The sequence below is a fragment of the Magallana gigas genome, chromosome 8 (assembly GCF_963853765.1).
Source record: "Magallana gigas chromosome 8, xbMagGiga1.1, whole genome shotgun sequence".
Lineage (NCBI taxonomy): Eukaryota > Metazoa > Mollusca > Bivalvia > Ostreida > Ostreidae > Magallana > Magallana gigas.
Genome location: NC_088860.1, coordinates 9,970,585 through 9,988,748, shown reverse-complemented (window position 1 = coordinate 9,988,748; position 18,164 = coordinate 9,970,585). Strand labels below are relative to the sequence as shown.

General features: G+C 34.8%; 2 protein-coding genes across 3 annotated transcripts in view; one reads left to right on the top strand and one right to left on the bottom strand.

Annotated features, from left to right (window-relative positions):
- The window catches only part of LOC105332452 (uncharacterized), a 62,826-nt gene extending 58,967 nt beyond the window's left edge, over nt 1–3,859 (top strand). The window contains exons 98-101 of one of the 2 annotated variants that reach the window (XM_066069463.1): nt 117–231; nt 577–820; nt 2,310–2,589; nt 3,383–3,526. In XM_066069463.1, the coding sequence (XP_065925535.1) occupies nt 117–231; nt 577–820; nt 2,310–2,565 (615 nt within the window). In that variant the 3' untranslated portion in view covers nt 2,566–2,589; nt 3,383–3,526. Of the gene's footprint in view, nt 1–116; nt 232–576; nt 821–2,309; nt 2,590–3,382 lie in introns of both variants that reach the window. The other variant, XM_066069464.1, reaches the window with a different exon arrangement.
- A 110-nt stretch (nt 3,860–3,969) lies between these two features.
- LOC105322504 (adhesion G-protein coupled receptor D1) lies at nt 3,970–17,914 on the bottom strand. Its single transcript, XM_066069465.1, has 24 exons — nt 17,543–17,914; nt 16,341–16,451; nt 16,170–16,208; nt 15,222–15,332; nt 14,924–14,995; nt 14,631–14,768; nt 13,922–14,076; nt 13,468–13,641; nt 13,242–13,313; nt 12,896–12,986; nt 12,640–12,750; nt 12,137–12,327; nt 11,992–12,035; nt 11,656–11,773; nt 10,271–10,374; nt 9,714–9,816; nt 9,186–9,412; nt 9,026–9,092; nt 8,808–8,893; nt 8,006–8,126; nt 7,475–7,516; nt 6,886–6,984; nt 4,219–4,261; nt 3,970–4,110 (listed from the first exon to the last, which is right to left on the bottom strand). Exons 1-24 carry the CDS (start codon nt 17,676–17,678, stop codon nt 4,088–4,090), a joined length of 2,478 nt encoding a protein of 825 aa, XP_065925537.1. The 5' UTR covers nt 17,679–17,914; the 3' UTR covers nt 3,970–4,087.
- Nucleotides 17,915–18,164: the final 250 nt, after the last annotated feature.

Genomic DNA, 18,164 nt, shown 5'->3' with positions numbered 1-18,164 from the left:
CACCTAGAAAGAAATTAATTGTTCACTGTCCTGTTGAGAAATATATGATCATTATTTTCGAAATATTTAAGGGGCTTCTTTAGTAGTTTTAAACCTAATGTTTTTCACTCTTGCAGACAACTGGCTGTGTGATCAATGATAAGTGTTACACTGCCAATGAGGTCAACCCCCAGAGTATCTGTGAATTCTGCGATCCCATCACAACCACTACAGGCTGGACCAGGAAAATCGGTACGTCTCCATGAGGAAGCACATGTCTTGATTATTAACGTTACACAACCATACTATTTTGAATTGTCGTTTTTGCATTTTTTCTACAAACCATGTTTGCAACATATTTATCATAGGATATTCAGAATACAGTATGAAAAATTGCTACACAGTTCAATTTTTTAGGGTTGAAAATTCTCTTTAAAACATGTGTAGTCAAGTTAGACAAAACCAATGAAGAAGCATAACTTCACTTTACTCATAATACATTCATGTATGCACATAGATATACCTGCACATACCTTGGACATAAAAGAAACTATTTTGAAGCAATTTATCTGATGTTGAATGCTGTACATCTTTCAGTTCCTGGATGCCCAGGGTCAGTAACTAACCCACCCACTAGTAACCCAACGAACCCACCCACCAATAGACCCACCACCCCCAGCGACCCTAACGGGCAGGGCAATCAGGGACAGGGCAAGGAGTGCTCTACCCCAGCCCCTGTGGTTGAGCAGGATAAAACACTAGCCACAATCCTGGGAGCCTTCGCTGGTCTCTTCTTCCTCACCACCATGGTGCTTGGATGTAAAGCTTGTCGTAGTAACGGGTAAGTACTCTGTCGCCTGCTATTATGTAGAGTAGTCTGTTTGCATGCTAGTACATGTAGTGTACCTGTATTTTATGTATATGTAGTCCCTTACCACTGGGTCTTGGCACAGAGAGATTTTAAGTTTAACTTCAAATTTATTTCTTTGAAATTTGTTAAGTATCTAAATGTTCAAAAGGACAAATACAAGAATGAAAGGCAATGAAGAGAAATTAAACCTCTGTGATGACTCTTTGTAGTAAAATATAGATAATCCTTTAACAACTTTAGTGTGTTAACATATTTGATGCTTGCCTCTCCACAGCTTAACATGTGTACATCAAGGTTGTGCTTTTTTCAAACAATTTAAAAAAGAGATTCCTTTTACCCTAAGCCCCTGCTTTTTCATGCTAAAATTGCAAGTACTTGTGCATTGGATTATCATGTCAAAAGAACTTTGCACTCAATGTCTGGAAGCTGCAGTTCATCAAGGGAAAGAAACCTCTTTTGGTGAAAGTTTTCTATACCAAGAAGCAGAACGATTGACAGATAACTGGAGTGTGATGTGATCTAATGAGATGTGGATCCAGGATGTGAAAAAAAATACTTTTCTGAAGCATGCCAGTATTATGGTGCCAGAGAAAATCTACACTGCCGGAGTCATCTACATTCACTAATGATATGGAACTCAATTTTCACTGCATTATAAAATTGTAAAACTTTTCATTCAACCTGATTTGCTATCTTTATATTTTGAGTTCTCAATTTTTCTGTCATTCATTTCATATTGTTGGATTCCCACAACACATAAGCGCTACTCTGAAATCTTTTTCTCTCAAACTCTAACAGGTAAGTATGATGCTCGGAGATAATTTTCTCAAAGGAAATTTATATTTCTTAGAAGTTCTTTGTATTGTTCAAGTCATTCATACTCATTAATACTACCCATGATGGAAGTTGCATATTACTCTTTTTTTAAGAAAAATTTGTACATGTATTTTACTTAAGTTTGCCTCTTCATCAATAAAACATTGTTAATTTTCTCCAGGATTTGTTTCTTGGGATCAAAGCTATAATTGTCTTTGCCAAAAAAAAGTATAGATTATCTGAATATCCTTAACAGCTTTAATTAATGATCACATGCTTGGCCATTCACTGCAAGAATCTACAGTAAAAAAGATCCTCTTTTCTCTGACTTTGCCAGAATGGTTAGTTTTTGCTAAACCTGCATCATTATTTTGTATGACAATTTCCCAGTACATGTAGTTTAATTTTAACATTTCACAAATGTGTGTTCCCTTCCTTTTCCAATCTTACAAAGTCCATTCACAGCCACTTCTCTAGCTAATATTAAGTCTATTATAAGATCTTTAAAATAATGTAATTTGCTTTTAATCTTTCTTTGCGAAATTGTTAACCAAAAGTAAAAAACTGTGTGAAGATTGTAAATTTCTGACATTTGGATAGTTTGTGGTAGTTTGTGATTCTGACTAAACTCCTGACCTTGCAGGCAAACAAAAAGCAATACACTAATGTCAGACGACAAGGTCTCCAGTTCTAATTCAGCGTCTTCCATAGAAGAGAAAACTAATCCCGCTTTCAGCAATGACATGCACAACGACAGCATTAAGGATGTTGTTGTCGACCCCAACTCTAGTTATGTGTATGGCCCTGTACCCACCAAAACTGAGCCCAGAGCCAAGGGAGGCGACCCTACAACTCTCTACCCTGATGCAGAAGCATCCCTAAGTAGAGAACAGCTATGAGGCCTAACAACTAACGCATAGAAAGTAATGACTTATTATCTACTGACATTTTTTTAAGCTAACTCTTGTCTAGTTTGTCATGCAAGACATGAACCCTCCTGTGTTTTTATTAATTCATTTAATGTCGAATTTGTATGTGGTGGCAGCTATTTATGTTAATGTACTGTTTGTGTATTAGAAAAAATAGAAGTAAGTCTGTCTCTCTACTTTGGACATACAATAGCTACTTGATCAATGAAGTTCCATGCCCAGCTATTTCTAATACAGGACATTTAGATATGAAACTTGTGTATACAGTATATTATAATTGTATAAATTAACAAAATTTTTAATACTTATGGCTTTTGTATGCATTGCTGTTTTATAACACATTTGCATTATTCAAGTATAGCAGTACAGATGTATATGACATATAATCATTTGGATGCTGCATATACAGCTGGTAATTCTTGTACAGGGTTTACAATGGGAGCAACTGTTAAAGGTGCATTTTGGAACTAGATTCTTTAGTTCATTGACCTCAAAAGAGAAATCACAGTTGTTTACTTCCTTCATATAGAAGTATTTTGTTTTAAACTTAATAACATCTTGAAAATGATTATTATAGAACTAAGCTGTTCACTTAATTGATGTATTAAATTTTATTCTTTATTATTACAAAACTGACTGTGCATTTGTATTGCACTTGTATTGAATCAAATTCATGTTAAAATTCAATATAGATACTATATTTAAGTTAACATGGCCCATGGGCCTTTTTAAAATGATGAATTGCGTCCATTCCATTGGCTACAACCATTTTTGATTCATTTTTCAGGTCTTCTAGTAGCAGTGGAAACTCTTCACGGCCTAGTAGTGTAGAAGATCCCAAGGAATATGATAACGTAGGCTTCTCCTCTTATAGTAAACAAAACGTGTACAGTGCGGGTCCTATAGTCGAGAACCCACCCTCAGCTCGACCTAATCTAGGCTCTTTCGGCAAATACGAAGATAGCACAGCCTTTGGAAAGGATGCCTCTTCTACTCAACTGTGATAGTGAAACAAAGTGCTCTTATATATACGCCTTCCATTTTCGTATTCCTCAAAACATTTTCATTCCTGTTGATACATAGTTTATTTTTTTTAAATGCAAGTTTAATGCTCATTTTCATGTTCTCTTCATAGTAATTTTTACCTCGAAATGTCCATACATGTTTGTATGTATTTTTGTAGAACCGAAGGTTTCTGATCTTTTTTATTGCATAATAAATTGTATATTTTTCTACTCTTTTTCAATAAAATGGTTACAATGACCTTTGTGATTGCATGAACTCATTTAGAAGTCACATGTATTGAATATTTTATGCAAAGATACAGCATATATATAGTAGACATTATATATTTACAATTAATTAATTGATTGAGGTTTGTTTAGCATCACTTAATTTTAATATACAATATGACAATACTATCTATCGTACAAAGTTGGATTTTTTTTTCAAGTACTAGATTCATGTCACGTGACATTAAGGTAAAACTGTCTCACATCCAGGCGTATCTCTCTTCTGAAATATAATTGAATTTTTTGGTATATAGGTTAAACTCGATGTAGTATTCAATTTGAAGCTTAAAAATAATGAAATGACTCCCGTATTATATTGGGTAAAACTTACCTCTCCTGTATCGTTTAGGAACTACTTTCAGTTCTTCCAGTCTCTGAAAAAAGTTCAGTTTACCGGTATGAACATATTAAGAAAAAAAAGTTTTATGTTATTCATTTTTTTTATGTGAACCAAAAATTAAAAATCCGTTGGAGACAGTTTTATTAAAAACTTTTTGTAATAAAGAAATCTTGAAGTCATTTATGCTTAAATTCCTGTGTGCATGTACATAATGAACAGTAGGAGAAACACTGGTATAATGGGTATTATTTCTGCCAACTTCAGACTTTTTAGCTCACCTGAACCGAAGGTTCAAGTGAGCTTTTCTGATCACCCGGTGTCCGTCGTCCGTCCGTCCGTCCGTCTGTCTGTCCGTCCGTCTGTAAACTTTTCACATTTTTGACTTCTTCTCAAAAACCTCTGGGCCAAATTTAACCAAACTTGGTACAAAGCATCCTTATGAAAAGGGAATTCTAAATTATTAAAATAAAGGGTTCAACCCTTTTTAAAGGGGAGATAATTACGAAACAGTGAAAATAGGGTGCATGTCTTTGAAAATCTTCTTCTCAAGAACCATTGCACCAGAAATGCCAATTTTTACACAAAAGCTTGTATATATAGTGAAGATTCTAAATTATAAAAATCGTGACCCCCAGACCAAAACTGGGACCCCGGCGGGGTTCAAAATTTGACATGGAAATGCATTAAAAAAATGTTTTAAAATCTTCTTCTCAAGAACCACTGCACCAGAAATGCCAATATCTACACAAAAGCTTGTATATATAGTGAAGATTCTAAATTGTAAAAATCGTGACCCCCCGGACCAAAACTGGGCCCCCAGGCGGGGTTCAAAATTTAACATGGAAATACATTGGAAAAATGTTTAAAAATCTTCTTCTCAAGAACCACTGCACCAGAAATGACAATATTTACACAAAAGCTTGTATATATAGTGAAGATTCTAAATTGTAAAAATCGTGACCCCCGTACCAAAACTGGGGCCCCAGGCGGGGTTCAAAATTTTACATGGAAATACATTGGAAAAATGTTTAAAAATCTTCTTCTCAAGAACCACTACACCAGAAATGCCAATATTTACACAAAAGCTTGTATATATAGTGAAGATTCTAAATTGTAAAAATCGTGACCCCCGGACCAAAACTGGGCCCCCAGGCGGGGTTCAAAATTTAACATGGAAATACATTGGAAAAATGTTTAAAACTCTTCTTCTCAAGAACCACTGCACCAGAAATGCCAATATTTACACAAAAGCTTGTATATATAGTGAAGATTCTAAATTGTAAAAATCGTGACCCCCGTACTAAAACTGGGCCCCCAGGCGGGGTTCAAAATTTAACATGGAAATACATTGGAAAAATGTTTAAAAATCTTCTTTTTAAGAACCACTGCACCAGAAATGACAATATTTACACAAAAGCTTGTATATATAGTGAAGATTCTAAATTGTAAAAATCATGACCCCCATACTAAATCTGGGGCTCCAAACGGGGTTCAAAGATTAACATAGAAATAATTATGAAAAATGTTTTAAAATCTTCTTCTCAAGAACCACTGCACCAAAAATGCCAATATTTATACATAAGCTTGTATGTATAGTGAAGAATCTAAATTGTTAAAATTGCGACCCCCTGGCAAAAACTGGGCCCCCAGGCGGGGTTCAAAGTTTAACATATATAAGAAAAATGTTTAAAAATCTTCTTCTCAAGAACTACATTGCATCAGTTTGGGATATTACTGTGCATACATCCTTGGCAATTGTAGATTCTAAAGTGTTAAAATCATGACCCCCGGACTAATACTGGGGCATCAAGAGGGGTTCAAAGTTTAACATAGAAATATATAGGAAACATGTTTTAAAAAAATCTTCTCGAGAACTACAATGTCATTCTTTGTGAGATTACTTTACTTGGATCCTCAAATAATGAAAAATTTAAATTATAGAAGCAATCTAATACTGGGGCTCCAGGAGAAGGGGTTCAATGTTTCACATAAAAAGATAGAAGGGAACATGTTTAAAAATCTAATGGAGGAGAACTACAATACTTCAATTTGTGAGATTACTATGCAAGCATTTTCAAATTGTAAAGTTTCTAAATTGATGAAGCCGTGACCCCCAGACTAATATTGGGGCCCAAGAAGGGGTTCAAAATTAACATAGAAATATATAGGGAACACGTTTAAAAATCTTCTTCTGAAGAACTACATTGCAACAGTTTGTGAGATTACTTTGCAAGCATCATTGGCTATTGTAGATTCTAAATTGGTAAAACCGTGACCCCCCAACTAATACTGGGGCCCCAAGACCCCCAGACCAATACTGAGGCCTCAAGTGGGGTTCAACGTTTAACATAGAAAGATATATCGAAAATGTTTAAAAATTTTCTTCTTGAGAACTACAATGCTACAGTTTGTGAGATTACAATGCAAGGGTCCTCAACTAGTGTAGTTGTTAAAGCCAACCATAAACCCCGGACCAATACTGGGGCCCGAGAAAGGGGTTCAAAGTTGCAAATAGAAATAACATATGCTAGGAAATAGAATATTACAAGGAACTGTTGTTCAGGTGAGCGATGTGGCCCATGGGCCTCTTGTAATATAGAAATGATCGCAAATACAGTGTATAAATAACGGCGTTTATAATGCACTTTTAACTATTACTTGTTGTCTGCGATCCGTCCATTCTGAAGTGGATCCGGGCCAAAAGTCACTGGTCGAGCACGTGTTACGACGTCGTCTTTCATTGTACTTCTTCCGCACCTGAGGGAAAAACACATTTAAAATACAATACCCTTTGTTTTAGAACCAACAATTTTTTACTCAGCAAAATTCATTAGTCTTAAACTTGTTTCTCGGCTTCATGATTGTATAACACTAGTTGATATAGTAAAAACCGGTAGTTGGAGGAAAACAACATGGTACACTAATTAGAAACTAGGTTGTTATTTTTTAAATATGAATATTTTAGTCCTAGATTATCGAATAGTAAAAGAAAATCTCAAACATTTGATTCTGGGTGTAAAATTCATATGATTTTTGAAAATACATATTTTCTTTGGGTTAAATTGTCTATAGGTAGCGATGACTATGTAAACGTTGATATTTTTGCATATTTTAAGATTATCAAAAGAAAGTGACTGAAACAAAAAAGAGGCGTAACATTATTGGTGCCACTGCAGTGATTTATACATTCATGAATTTATGTTTGAAAAGATTCGTTAGCTCTATTTACTTGTATAAACATACTTACAGCGTTGTTGCACAAGCAGTGCAGTATAAAAATCATGGTGCCCTGCACAAAAATAGAAAAATCTGTCTTTACAATTGCCTATTGGTAACTTAATCATTTGAAACTCCATAAGCAGTGTGTTGTGATAAATAACCCTGACTTGTAATCTGAATCATAGTTCTTCTATATGAAGATTTGCCATCTATTTTTACAATTTTTTTAAAAAAAAGATCATAAAGGTTCCGACTCGTATGTATAATTTTGGTATGTTCATTATATAAAAATTGCAATTATGCACTGTTTATTTTATTATACTGCATGTCGTAATTTTAAAGAAAACTTTAAATTACTGCTTTTAAATTTCTTTTAATAAATTCTACGGTGAACCGTACGCGCATAATTTTCGCGCATGTAACAATTCGTTGTGTTACCCGTTGCAAAGCATGTTACTTTCGCCTAGGGTAATAAAATAGATTATAAATAGATTATAAACCAATGAGATATTAGCATGGAAGTATAATAAGATTTAATATGAAGTAATAATTAATAGACCTGCATGGAGGTGCCGATGATAAAGAGGTAGTGGAATACGTCACTGACGGGGACGAGGATTCCCAGCAGCCAGGTAATCCCCAGGATCGGTAGGAGGGTCACCATCACCTTAAAGCTGGCGCTAATTGGATAACAAAAAGTCCACGTCACAACTTTATTTATGAAACGGAATAGAACTGTACTGTGTGTTGTCACTATTACATCGAATTTAATTTTAGACATATCAGCTTTTTAAAACAGTTACGCACATTGACTGGAAAACATCGTGGGAAACGGACGGTCAGTCTCGCATTATGCTTAATGACCGTGAGCTATCTTGTTGAACTTTACTTGTTTTCATGAATATTAATTTTCAATCATCAATGAGAAAGCAAAAGCTGTTATTTTCATTTGACGTATGAAAATGTCGTTATGAAAACATGACATGTTGATAGATAAATGCTAAGACACTTATAGGATAAGTGATACTAGTATTTCCTCCACGTAGATATGATGGAGCCAATCGTAATAGAGCATGAATTATTCATGAAAACGAGGAAAGTTCAGTGAGTTATCAGTCCTATCGCTATGCCAGAATGACTTTGTGTTTCCGAAGATGATTGGATGATCACCTTTAATCTTTGACAAATGTATTTAAATGCATTGATTAGGTAAATGCGCTAGTTGGTTAAAAATTACATGAATATTTGGATTATTGAATCCTTATAATTAATAGACCATTTGGTTAGAAAATGTGGATATCTATATTCACCGACATCTGGTTGAAAGTATATTTGTTCAACAGTTTTTGGTATTGACTTACAATAATCTAGCTGCCTCTGTTTTCTTGGAATTTGTTCGCAAGGTCAAAAAAGCCTTCAAAACCAAACCAAGGACGAGAATGTTCATCTGGAATAGAGGGGAATTTTGGATTAGTTTATGGTCTTTTTATTGAGAGCAGATTATATTTTTTAAGTTCTTAACAAATTATTTAAAAGAAGATTAATAGAAATTAAGTGTTTTTCATTCCATAAAACTTACCACAACAATAATTATCATAGGCGCCATGAACGACCAAATCAGTCCATCATCTATTGACAACCAACAACTGCCAAGGGAAAATGGTTGAAATGATACCAATATAGCTATTACTTAAAAAGACATTTACTTAGCAAACTGTCTTCGATAAACGAAACATTACCTGCTGTATTCACCCTCGCCGTAGTCCTGAAAGTTACTACCGAGTGTTATCAAAACGATAATGGCGGGAAGTCCCCAGCCAATCAGCACATAAATCATGCGCATGTCGCCGTAGGCGCTGATTGGTCGAGTACAGGAGAGATAAAGCGCCAGTCCTTCCACCATCATCCAGGCAAAGGCGGACATGAACAGAAAGTGGATGAGAGCTGTCACTATTTTACAAGCAGCCTGGTTGTCGAAAAAACAACAACATACAGCTCATACGAAAATAAGATATCACTATCAAATTTTAAAAAGAATGAAGATTAATATTTAGAAACGCTTCGATATTGAGGACCAAGATATGAAGATGTAACAGTGGAGTTTACTCTTTAAAAGAAGAAAGCAATACTCTGAAAAGCTTTTTATTTCAAAAAGGTCAAAGTTTGGAAGGACAGGACAATTTCACTATAGATTTTTGAAAAGGAAGGCAAAAGAATATTTGAGACAGACGAATTTCAAGAGACACTGTGTGTTGGATGCTTTATACCATGTACTTGGCGGCACCGTCAGAGGTGACCAGGACGAGCTGTCCTAACAGTAGAGCCACCGACAGGTTGGCGTGGATCATCACCGTGTCATTGTTCAGCACCCTGTAAAGCATAATAGATCCGCCACAGCATGGCCACAGAAGGAAGCATTATTACATATATATGCACAAAATATTGTGTAGATCCACCTCGTTACGCAAGCAAAAACGTATATGTACAACAAAAAAGGGGTAGGTCCGCTGTATGTAACCAAAATCTTTAGAATGTGTACTACAGAATGGGATAGATCTATATGCCATACTCGGACCACAAAAAGATAAATGTTCGACAGAATGATGAAAGAATATGATTTCATGAATTTTTTTCAACGTTTTGTTAAAGGTACGAAACTAAAAATGTAAGATATATGTACATGTAATTCATTATAAATTTATTTAGTAATTTGTCATGTCAATTAAAAATCAATACTAAACAACGGAAAAACATTACCAACCAAATTATACATAAAATCTAAATTTAACAATGGATGCTTATACCAATATATTATGCTAAGTACCTCAAATACACATATATTATCAAGGTAAGAGCGAGGCAGGCAATGGATATACTGCAACCCAGAGTTGTCATTATGTACAACACTCTCTCGTGCTTCTTTGTCATCTAAGAAAACGATAAGACATACAATTGTAGAGTGTAGCTATTGTTTTGGTCATCCTTTATCATTCCTTTCAATTTACTAGAACCAAACCAGATTCAGATCAATGTTTGGTCTCATGTGGTCAATAGCAAAATGGTCAAAGATCACAAACACATCTTGTTATTATTATACATGATTATATTTCATACAATTTCACATTTTTGTTTATATTTCTAACGCACAAAATATACAGATAGATAAAATGTTTTCCCCTAATTCCATGAATTGACTTTTATGATAACTGAATACGCCATGTAACTACAAACTGAATGGGTAGAAATAACTGAGATAACCAGTTTTTACTAATACAGTAAACACACTTATAAAGAAGTACCAGGGACAGGAGATTTGGCTTCGCTATTTACGTTATTCGTTATATCTTTTGTTTAAGACCCACGGGGATTGAAAATCACTTAAATTCGCTATAAGCGTGTTTTACTGTATACCATACAACTGATAATACACATAAATAAAACTACAGTAAAAACACGGTTATAGCGAACACGCTTGTAATGAATTGACGCTTACAGTAGCAGCAATAATGTAGCCCTATCCCGATTTTTTTTTTCAGTAAACATCAGATATAAAAATCGGAGAGGGCTACATTATAGCAGCTAGTTTACAGTAATGTGATTTTAATCCCCGTGACTTTATTTCATTTTGTAAACTTGACCGATATAATGAATAACGCTTATAGCGAACCAAAATCGCCCGTCCCTGGCACCTCGTTATAAGCGTGTTTTACTGTACTTGGCGGACCATCAGTGTCATAGTGCCCCACAATAACACTACTCGGCGGACCATCAGTGACATAGTGCCCACAAAAAACACTACTCGGCGGACCATCAGTGACATGGTGCCCCACAATAACACTACTCGGCGGACCATCAGTGACATGGTGCCCCACAATAACACTACTCGGCGGACCATCAGTGACATGCCCCACAATAACACTACTCGGCGGACCATCAGTGACATGGTGCCCCACAAAAACACTACTCGGCGGACCATCAATGACATTGTGCCCCACAATAACACTACTCGGCGGACCATCAGTGACATAGTGCCCCACAATAACACTATTCGGCGGACCATCAGTGACATAGTGCCCCACAATAACACTACTCGGCGGACCATCAGTTACATAGTGCCCCACAATAACACTACTCGGCGGACCATCAGTGACATAGTGCCCCACAATAACACTACTCGGCGGACCATCAGTGACATGGTGTCGTACTCACCGGATCCTCCGTCCTATAGTAGATGACCAACACCGCCAGGTTAGTCAGGTGGTCGTAGGTACACTTGGTGTGGGTGTCATTCTTGTCCACCACCGTCCCCCCATACGTGTCCCAGAACCTGTCAGCAACCAGGTAAGACGACAACGGAGGTTATAATTCAAATTTATACAATTTTATAAGCAAAGTTACCTCTCTGCGACGAGGTGATAAGGTCAGGAATGTTTAAACTCAAAGTCATGGAGTTCTAACCAAAGTTACCCTTAAAAAGCCTTAGAAATGAGTAGATGCATGCAGTATGTAAATCGATAAAATGTATACTTCTATTGCAAATCAAACCTCTCATCGAAATTCCAAAATGTGCAATATCGCTCTTTTTCCATCTGCAAAACATTAAAAGTTTATTTCATGAATAATTATTCAAAATGGTGTCAGACGACGATGAAAATGATGACGTCAGCGATAAGAACGTGATGTAACGTACTCCTGTCACATTTGTAGGTAGGACCACAGTGATGGCGCCAGTGACGTTGACTTCCGCTTTGTGGGTCTTGTTTTGGTCCAGGTTTTGGACGGACACGGACATGACGTTGCTGCCTATCTGGGCGTTGTGGTAGCCCTTCCTGACGCTCCACTTCTGGTTGATCGTCTTATAGATGATGGTAGAGACGCGGGCTGGTGAGTACAGACAAGAAAGTGACAAACATTGAAACGTTTAATAGCTTTGAATGTTAGAGACTGATGCTTGATGATATATTTCTAGAGTGTATACATATAGGTCTATGTAAGGTCTGTAGAGCTTCCCTTACAGGGATATATAAATACCAACAAAGAAAGGCCGCTGTTACGTTGATGAATAAGATGATTTGTTTTCATATACTAAAGGAAACGATATTCTCTAGATCTGTATATCTGAAATTCAAATAGCGTATGTACAATTTCTAATTCATAAATTAATTCATTTTAATGTTAAGTTTGCGTACTTACAAGTTTTCCCGTCGAACACTTTTACTGGCATGACAATAGTTCCAATGAAAGAGCTTATCGTGATGACGTCACCGTTACTCAAATTACGCTCCACGTAAGAAACAGAAATATCTGTTCAAAATGTAAAGAGAACACAGGATTTACTTATTAATAAAACGTGCACTTTATAAATAAATTATTTCTACATTTTTATAATTTTACAGAGTATTCAAGGCATTGAGATGCAGTTCTTGTTTAAATAGAATAATATGTCTACCCATTTCTGACGTTTCTATGGTAATGTTTTCATTGGGAGACGCCGATGACAAAACGTTTTCCATGGAGTAAAGTAAATCTGGCATAACAATCTAAAAATGTTACACAAAACATAAGAATTAACGTTTACGTAATAAATTATCACTTAAATCTATTTTTTTAGAAGTTCGGCATAAACAGCTAGTTTTATTTTACAAAATATTTTAAAAAAATTAATTGAGTATCGATTCAACGTTTTCATGGACAAACATTTGCTCCGATAAAATGGTCAAATAGATGATAAATATTTTTTATAACTTCTTGACCTTATTATACTGAATGCAATTGACAATATGATGAACTTTTACCTCAGAACTCTCTGTATCAGTGGAGGTCTCGTTATATGTATGTATCACTGTTGTCGAAATTCTTGAAAATGTCTGAAATAAATACAAATAAACTTTGGATACGTGTATATAGGAGTTATACATGATGTAAATTTTATAAGACATAAGTCAAGTTTAACCATAAAAATAAAGGTTAACAATAAGGAAAAACATATTGCAATTAATGAAAGCAATTTCTGAAACTTACCTCCACAGTCTGGGAGTTGGTGATCTCGATTTCAGACATGTGCGATAGAATCTGGGTCACGGTCTTAGTGTCTGTCTCGCTGCCATTGACAACGACCTCCAGCTGGGTTGCCAATTCGTTGACCTTTTCCAAGGTCATGTTTGGATTCAGCGTTCTATTAGATTGTTCTTTTATCTGAACAAAATTAAACATATCCATGTAATCAGGAAATTCGACTTCGATACTTTTGAATTCAAAAAAGGTTCTTCCAATTTTTAAACTATTTTTCTTCTATTTTTTTTTTGTTTGTTTGATATTACAACTTGCCTTAAGAAAATTTGTTAATATGTAAATCTAAATCGAATATCTAAAAATATACTTTTTTTCTCTGAATCTAAAAAAAGACACGATTTTTAAATTCCTTAAATTTTGCATACAAATACATTGCACCATATATGTCTATCTGTCGTCTTACCGTTTCAATATCGATAAGCGAGGATTGTGGGGACACACTGGTCGCCATGGGGGTAGTGGTAACCCCCGGGGTCGTTAGGGAGGGGATAGCAGAGATGTTGATCCCCCCAAACACGTCTTTTAATTCATAGTACAAATTCACTGTGTGAATTACATCTATAAACAGAGAGAAGGCTTTATTAATGAAATCGAACTGTTTCTTACATATAATGGCTAATTGTAAATTAAATAGAATAATTTAAAAAAAAAACGTTTATATCCTATGGTGTAAATCTATCACTGTTTTAATAATATCATTCACAAATCTTTACTTTGGAGACCATAAACTCAGGTTAATCATATTCATGTTTGTTATTAGTTAATGCTTTTTATGAATTCATAAACGTTGAATTTTTTAAAATATTAATTGTGATCGAAATTCTTAAAATCCGCGACGTCTTGTTTGAATCTTTGAAATTAATTTCATTGAAGAACAACTCTTGTTCTCAACATACTGTATTGCATAACATAAATTCATAAAATGTATATAATATAAAAAAGGTTTGAACAAAATCTCTTACATCTTATGAAGGTCTCACCTTATTGAATTCTAGTAACTCTAAATCTTGTATCCATTGACTATTTAAAATTATTAATAGATAAGTCATAACTAATTACTCTTAATTAATGGATTTTTTCTACCTCTAGTAATGATGTTAACGTGTGCTCACCTGAAATATTGGAGCAATTGTAGCTACCCAGGGTCTGCTTGTTAATGGGTTGTTGCGGGCTCGTACAGTTGGCTGACTCTAAAGGTTGTCTACGTTTAAGATGGTCCATGAAGCACTGAAGTTCAGTCTTGGCGGAGTCTACGATTATATTAATTTGTGCATAAACTCACAAAATTCAACTTATTTGCAAAAATCATTGAAAAGATCGACTTGCCACTTAATTTCTGTCTACTAAAACACTACGTTTCAAAGTTAAAATTCATAGTGAAGATACTGAGTACATGTAGTTCTACCATTCAAATGAAGACATCCATATGACGTCAGTGGATCGTCTGCTACAGTAGGGTATGGTGGTGCAATGTTATCTAAATAGGAAAACAGAGTATTGAAATTCATAATTTCATTTAAAAGAAAAGTTTCCAATCAGATTTTTGTTGTTGAAATAAGTATAAAATAGTTCTTGCACGGATTATGGTAAACTTTGAATAAAGAAAATAGTGAGATCTTTTAGTTCTGACTTAAAGATTTCAGTTTCTAGATCAAGAAGCCACATGGTGAGATGATAGCAGTAACACACATGATAGAACTCACTACTGAGAGGGTTCAAACAGCTGATTTTATCCTTGAAGTCGGTGCTTGATGCATTCTCGTCTGTTTTGGTACTGTTCAATACGTGGGGAATCAAACAGGCGAGCTGATGGGCTACGTGTATATAGAAATGGAACGGAACATAAAGGCTAGTTCTTTTTTCATTTTGGCACAACCGTGCATTCAAATTTGCGAATTCTCATAATTTTAACATTGCATGTATCTAAGAATCATATGCATGCATACTGTTTACTTCAAATATATATATATACACAATCACGCAGCTGAATTAGGAGCCTTTTATACCTTTAATTCCAACTTAGAACTGTACGCATGCAAATTGCAGAACAATTCTCTTTTTAAGTGTAAGGGATGAGCACTTTTTTCAAATCCTATTTTTTATTTACGCAGGAGAAACGTTCACACTTATTACTGGCTGTTTATAAAAAAGAAGTTTTGCGACGATCGAATTTCACATCAGAATATTTGAATGTTGGTTTCTTTCAATAAAATGTTTTTTCAGTGTATTGCAGTTGATCTTGCATGATATTAAACTTTGTTTTGCCTCGGACTAGAATGTCGCGACGTCATTGGATGAAACCCGTCACGTGGCTGCCTTACAAATCTCTTTAAAAGGCAAGCGTCAAAATTTATAGCGCAACATGGCGGACGTAACGTTATTTGAACTGATTTTCTACACAAACGTTTGTTTACATATCAAACTTAAGGTCCTCGACAAAACAAAACACTTATTAGGTTTGTTACTGACTGTTTAAAAAAATTTGTGGGGTCGGTAAAGTCCATAGAAGGCTCGGCTCCGCCTCGCCTTCTATGGACTTTACCGACCCCACAAATTTCTTTAAACAGTCAGTAACAAACCTAATAAGTAATAATATAAAATTAATTTATCTTCCATGATATTCGATAGCTTTGTAAGAAAATAGACCTTACCAAAATCTTGTATTCCCTTAGTAGTAGTTTCAACATCCACTATAAATTAAAAATGGAAGCGTGAAAATGGCATTGATTCAAAGAAAACAGAAATTATCGGGCATTTTAAAGATATAAATTGGTGTTAATTAAAAAAACCTTCACAAACAATGATAGGTATCCCTTTCTCACCTGTACTGTATGTAGTGGCGTTGAGAGAACCAGTGTCGTTGATCCTGACCTTTGGCAGAACCAGTTTACTGATCAGGTTATCCAAGTCCAGTTCTCTGAAGGCCGTCTCATCTTTTTTATTAAGTTAAACAAACACAAATGAAAGCAAATTATAATGCAAACGTATTTGTAATGTGAATTTTCGACTAATTTTGCAAGTCGTTTTACATAGTACTAGTAAAATGTTATGATCTTGACATAGCATAAAGCGGAATTAGGGGTGTACATCTAATGATTTAGAAGATATCATTTTTGTCAATTATTTTTTTTTTCACTAAGGCATAAAAAGCAACCCACACGGTATGTAATGATTTAGTCATGCGTTGCATTTTGTATATATACATGTACATGGAATTCTACCAAAATATAAAAAAAGATTCTAGTGAATGGGTCAATGTTCAATTTGCAACGAAATATAAGAATGGTTGCGATGAAGGTCGCTTACTCAAAGAACCAAAATTGCATTGGATTAAAATGTACGTCCCAAAAATCAAATTGTAAGGAGTTTATTTTAGAATGAGAGAAGTGAATGAAATGTTGAATTACACATGCTTTTTAATGATTAATATTGTACATGAACTGAACATGCTGATCGTCTTTACATTCAATTCGGTGTTCACTCCTTTCCCCGTTAAATAACTGTACTACAATGTATATGCGACAAAAACACATCTAATTAAATGAGAACTTTATAAACCGGTGATCGACAAGTTCAAAAAATGAAAATAATTCTTCTTCTTTTTTTACACAAATCTTCGCTTTTACTATTTTTCCATCAAAACTGAGCTTGAAAAAATTGCTCTAATCTTGTAAAACACTTGTATGTCATGGTAAAAATTAATATATTTCTATTTGATTTAAATTTACGTATTATAAAGTACTAGTAAAGAAACAGGCTACATTTGTAAATCACCCGAATATCATAATTCTATGAATCAGAAAAAAACTGTTACAATATAATTTTACCCTTGATAAGTCACTTGAATCATCTTAATAATTTTGTCAGCTGTTCGTCACGAAATTCTATCAGCCATTTGGATAACTGGTTATAAATGGATTAGTTAATATGTGTTAATTATTGCCTTATTCGATATAGATAACGTCAATTTAACAGAATCTTAAATTACACAAAACTCTACCAAAAATAAAATTTCAAAACTTACTTAATTGTGCATAAACGAGATTTCCAAAGAACAACAAAGATGTCATTAGAATAAGCAGGTGTTTCACGTGCTGCATCTTCCTGTGCATGAAGTCAAAGAGTTCACACCGTGGCTGATGATCACATAGTGACGTCATTGTATGTTTGGACTCTGGAGATTTATATGTGAGCAGGCCATGTTCAGACAACAAATATTGGAACTTTATCTCTTTGAAAAAGACAATACTTTATCGATATTAACGCTTTGATCTTGGCGAGGTGACATGTATCCAATATTTTAGTTTCACGCCCATTCAATAACTGATGCTGTCACACGAATGACCAACCCTTTTAAAAATTAGCCATTTCCACTGCAATCTTATTTATGGCATTCAGGTTCCTTAGCAAAGAAAGCAAAGAAAGTTCATTCATAAATTCAAAATCAAAGTGTGTACCAAACATTAGAATTCATTTTCAGTGATTACTGGTGCAACGACATTTATAAGTAAGTAAATATTATGCATCGAATATCAGTTTAGCGAATATGGTACCAAAGAATTTGGTCAGTTATTAAAAGAACCTAATCTTTCTGGCACCCTCTTGCGTTTAACTGAGAATATCCTTCTATCATTTTTAACACGAAA

Excerpts from the sequence above, each read along its gene's own strand:
- LOC105322504 (XM_066069465.1), bottom strand. The coding sequence starts at position 17,678 with ATGACGTCACTATGTGATCATCAGCCACGGTGTGAACTCTTTGACTTC. Across the intron at positions 15,333-16,169 it reads TAAGGGAATACAAGATTTTG|CCCATCAGCTCGCCTGTTTG; the intron begins GTAAGGTCTATT and ends ATATACACGTAG. Across the intron at positions 9,413-9,713 it reads ACGGTGCCGCCAAGTACATG|GCTGCTTGTAAAATAGTGAC; the intron begins GTATAAAGCATC and ends TTCGACAACCAG.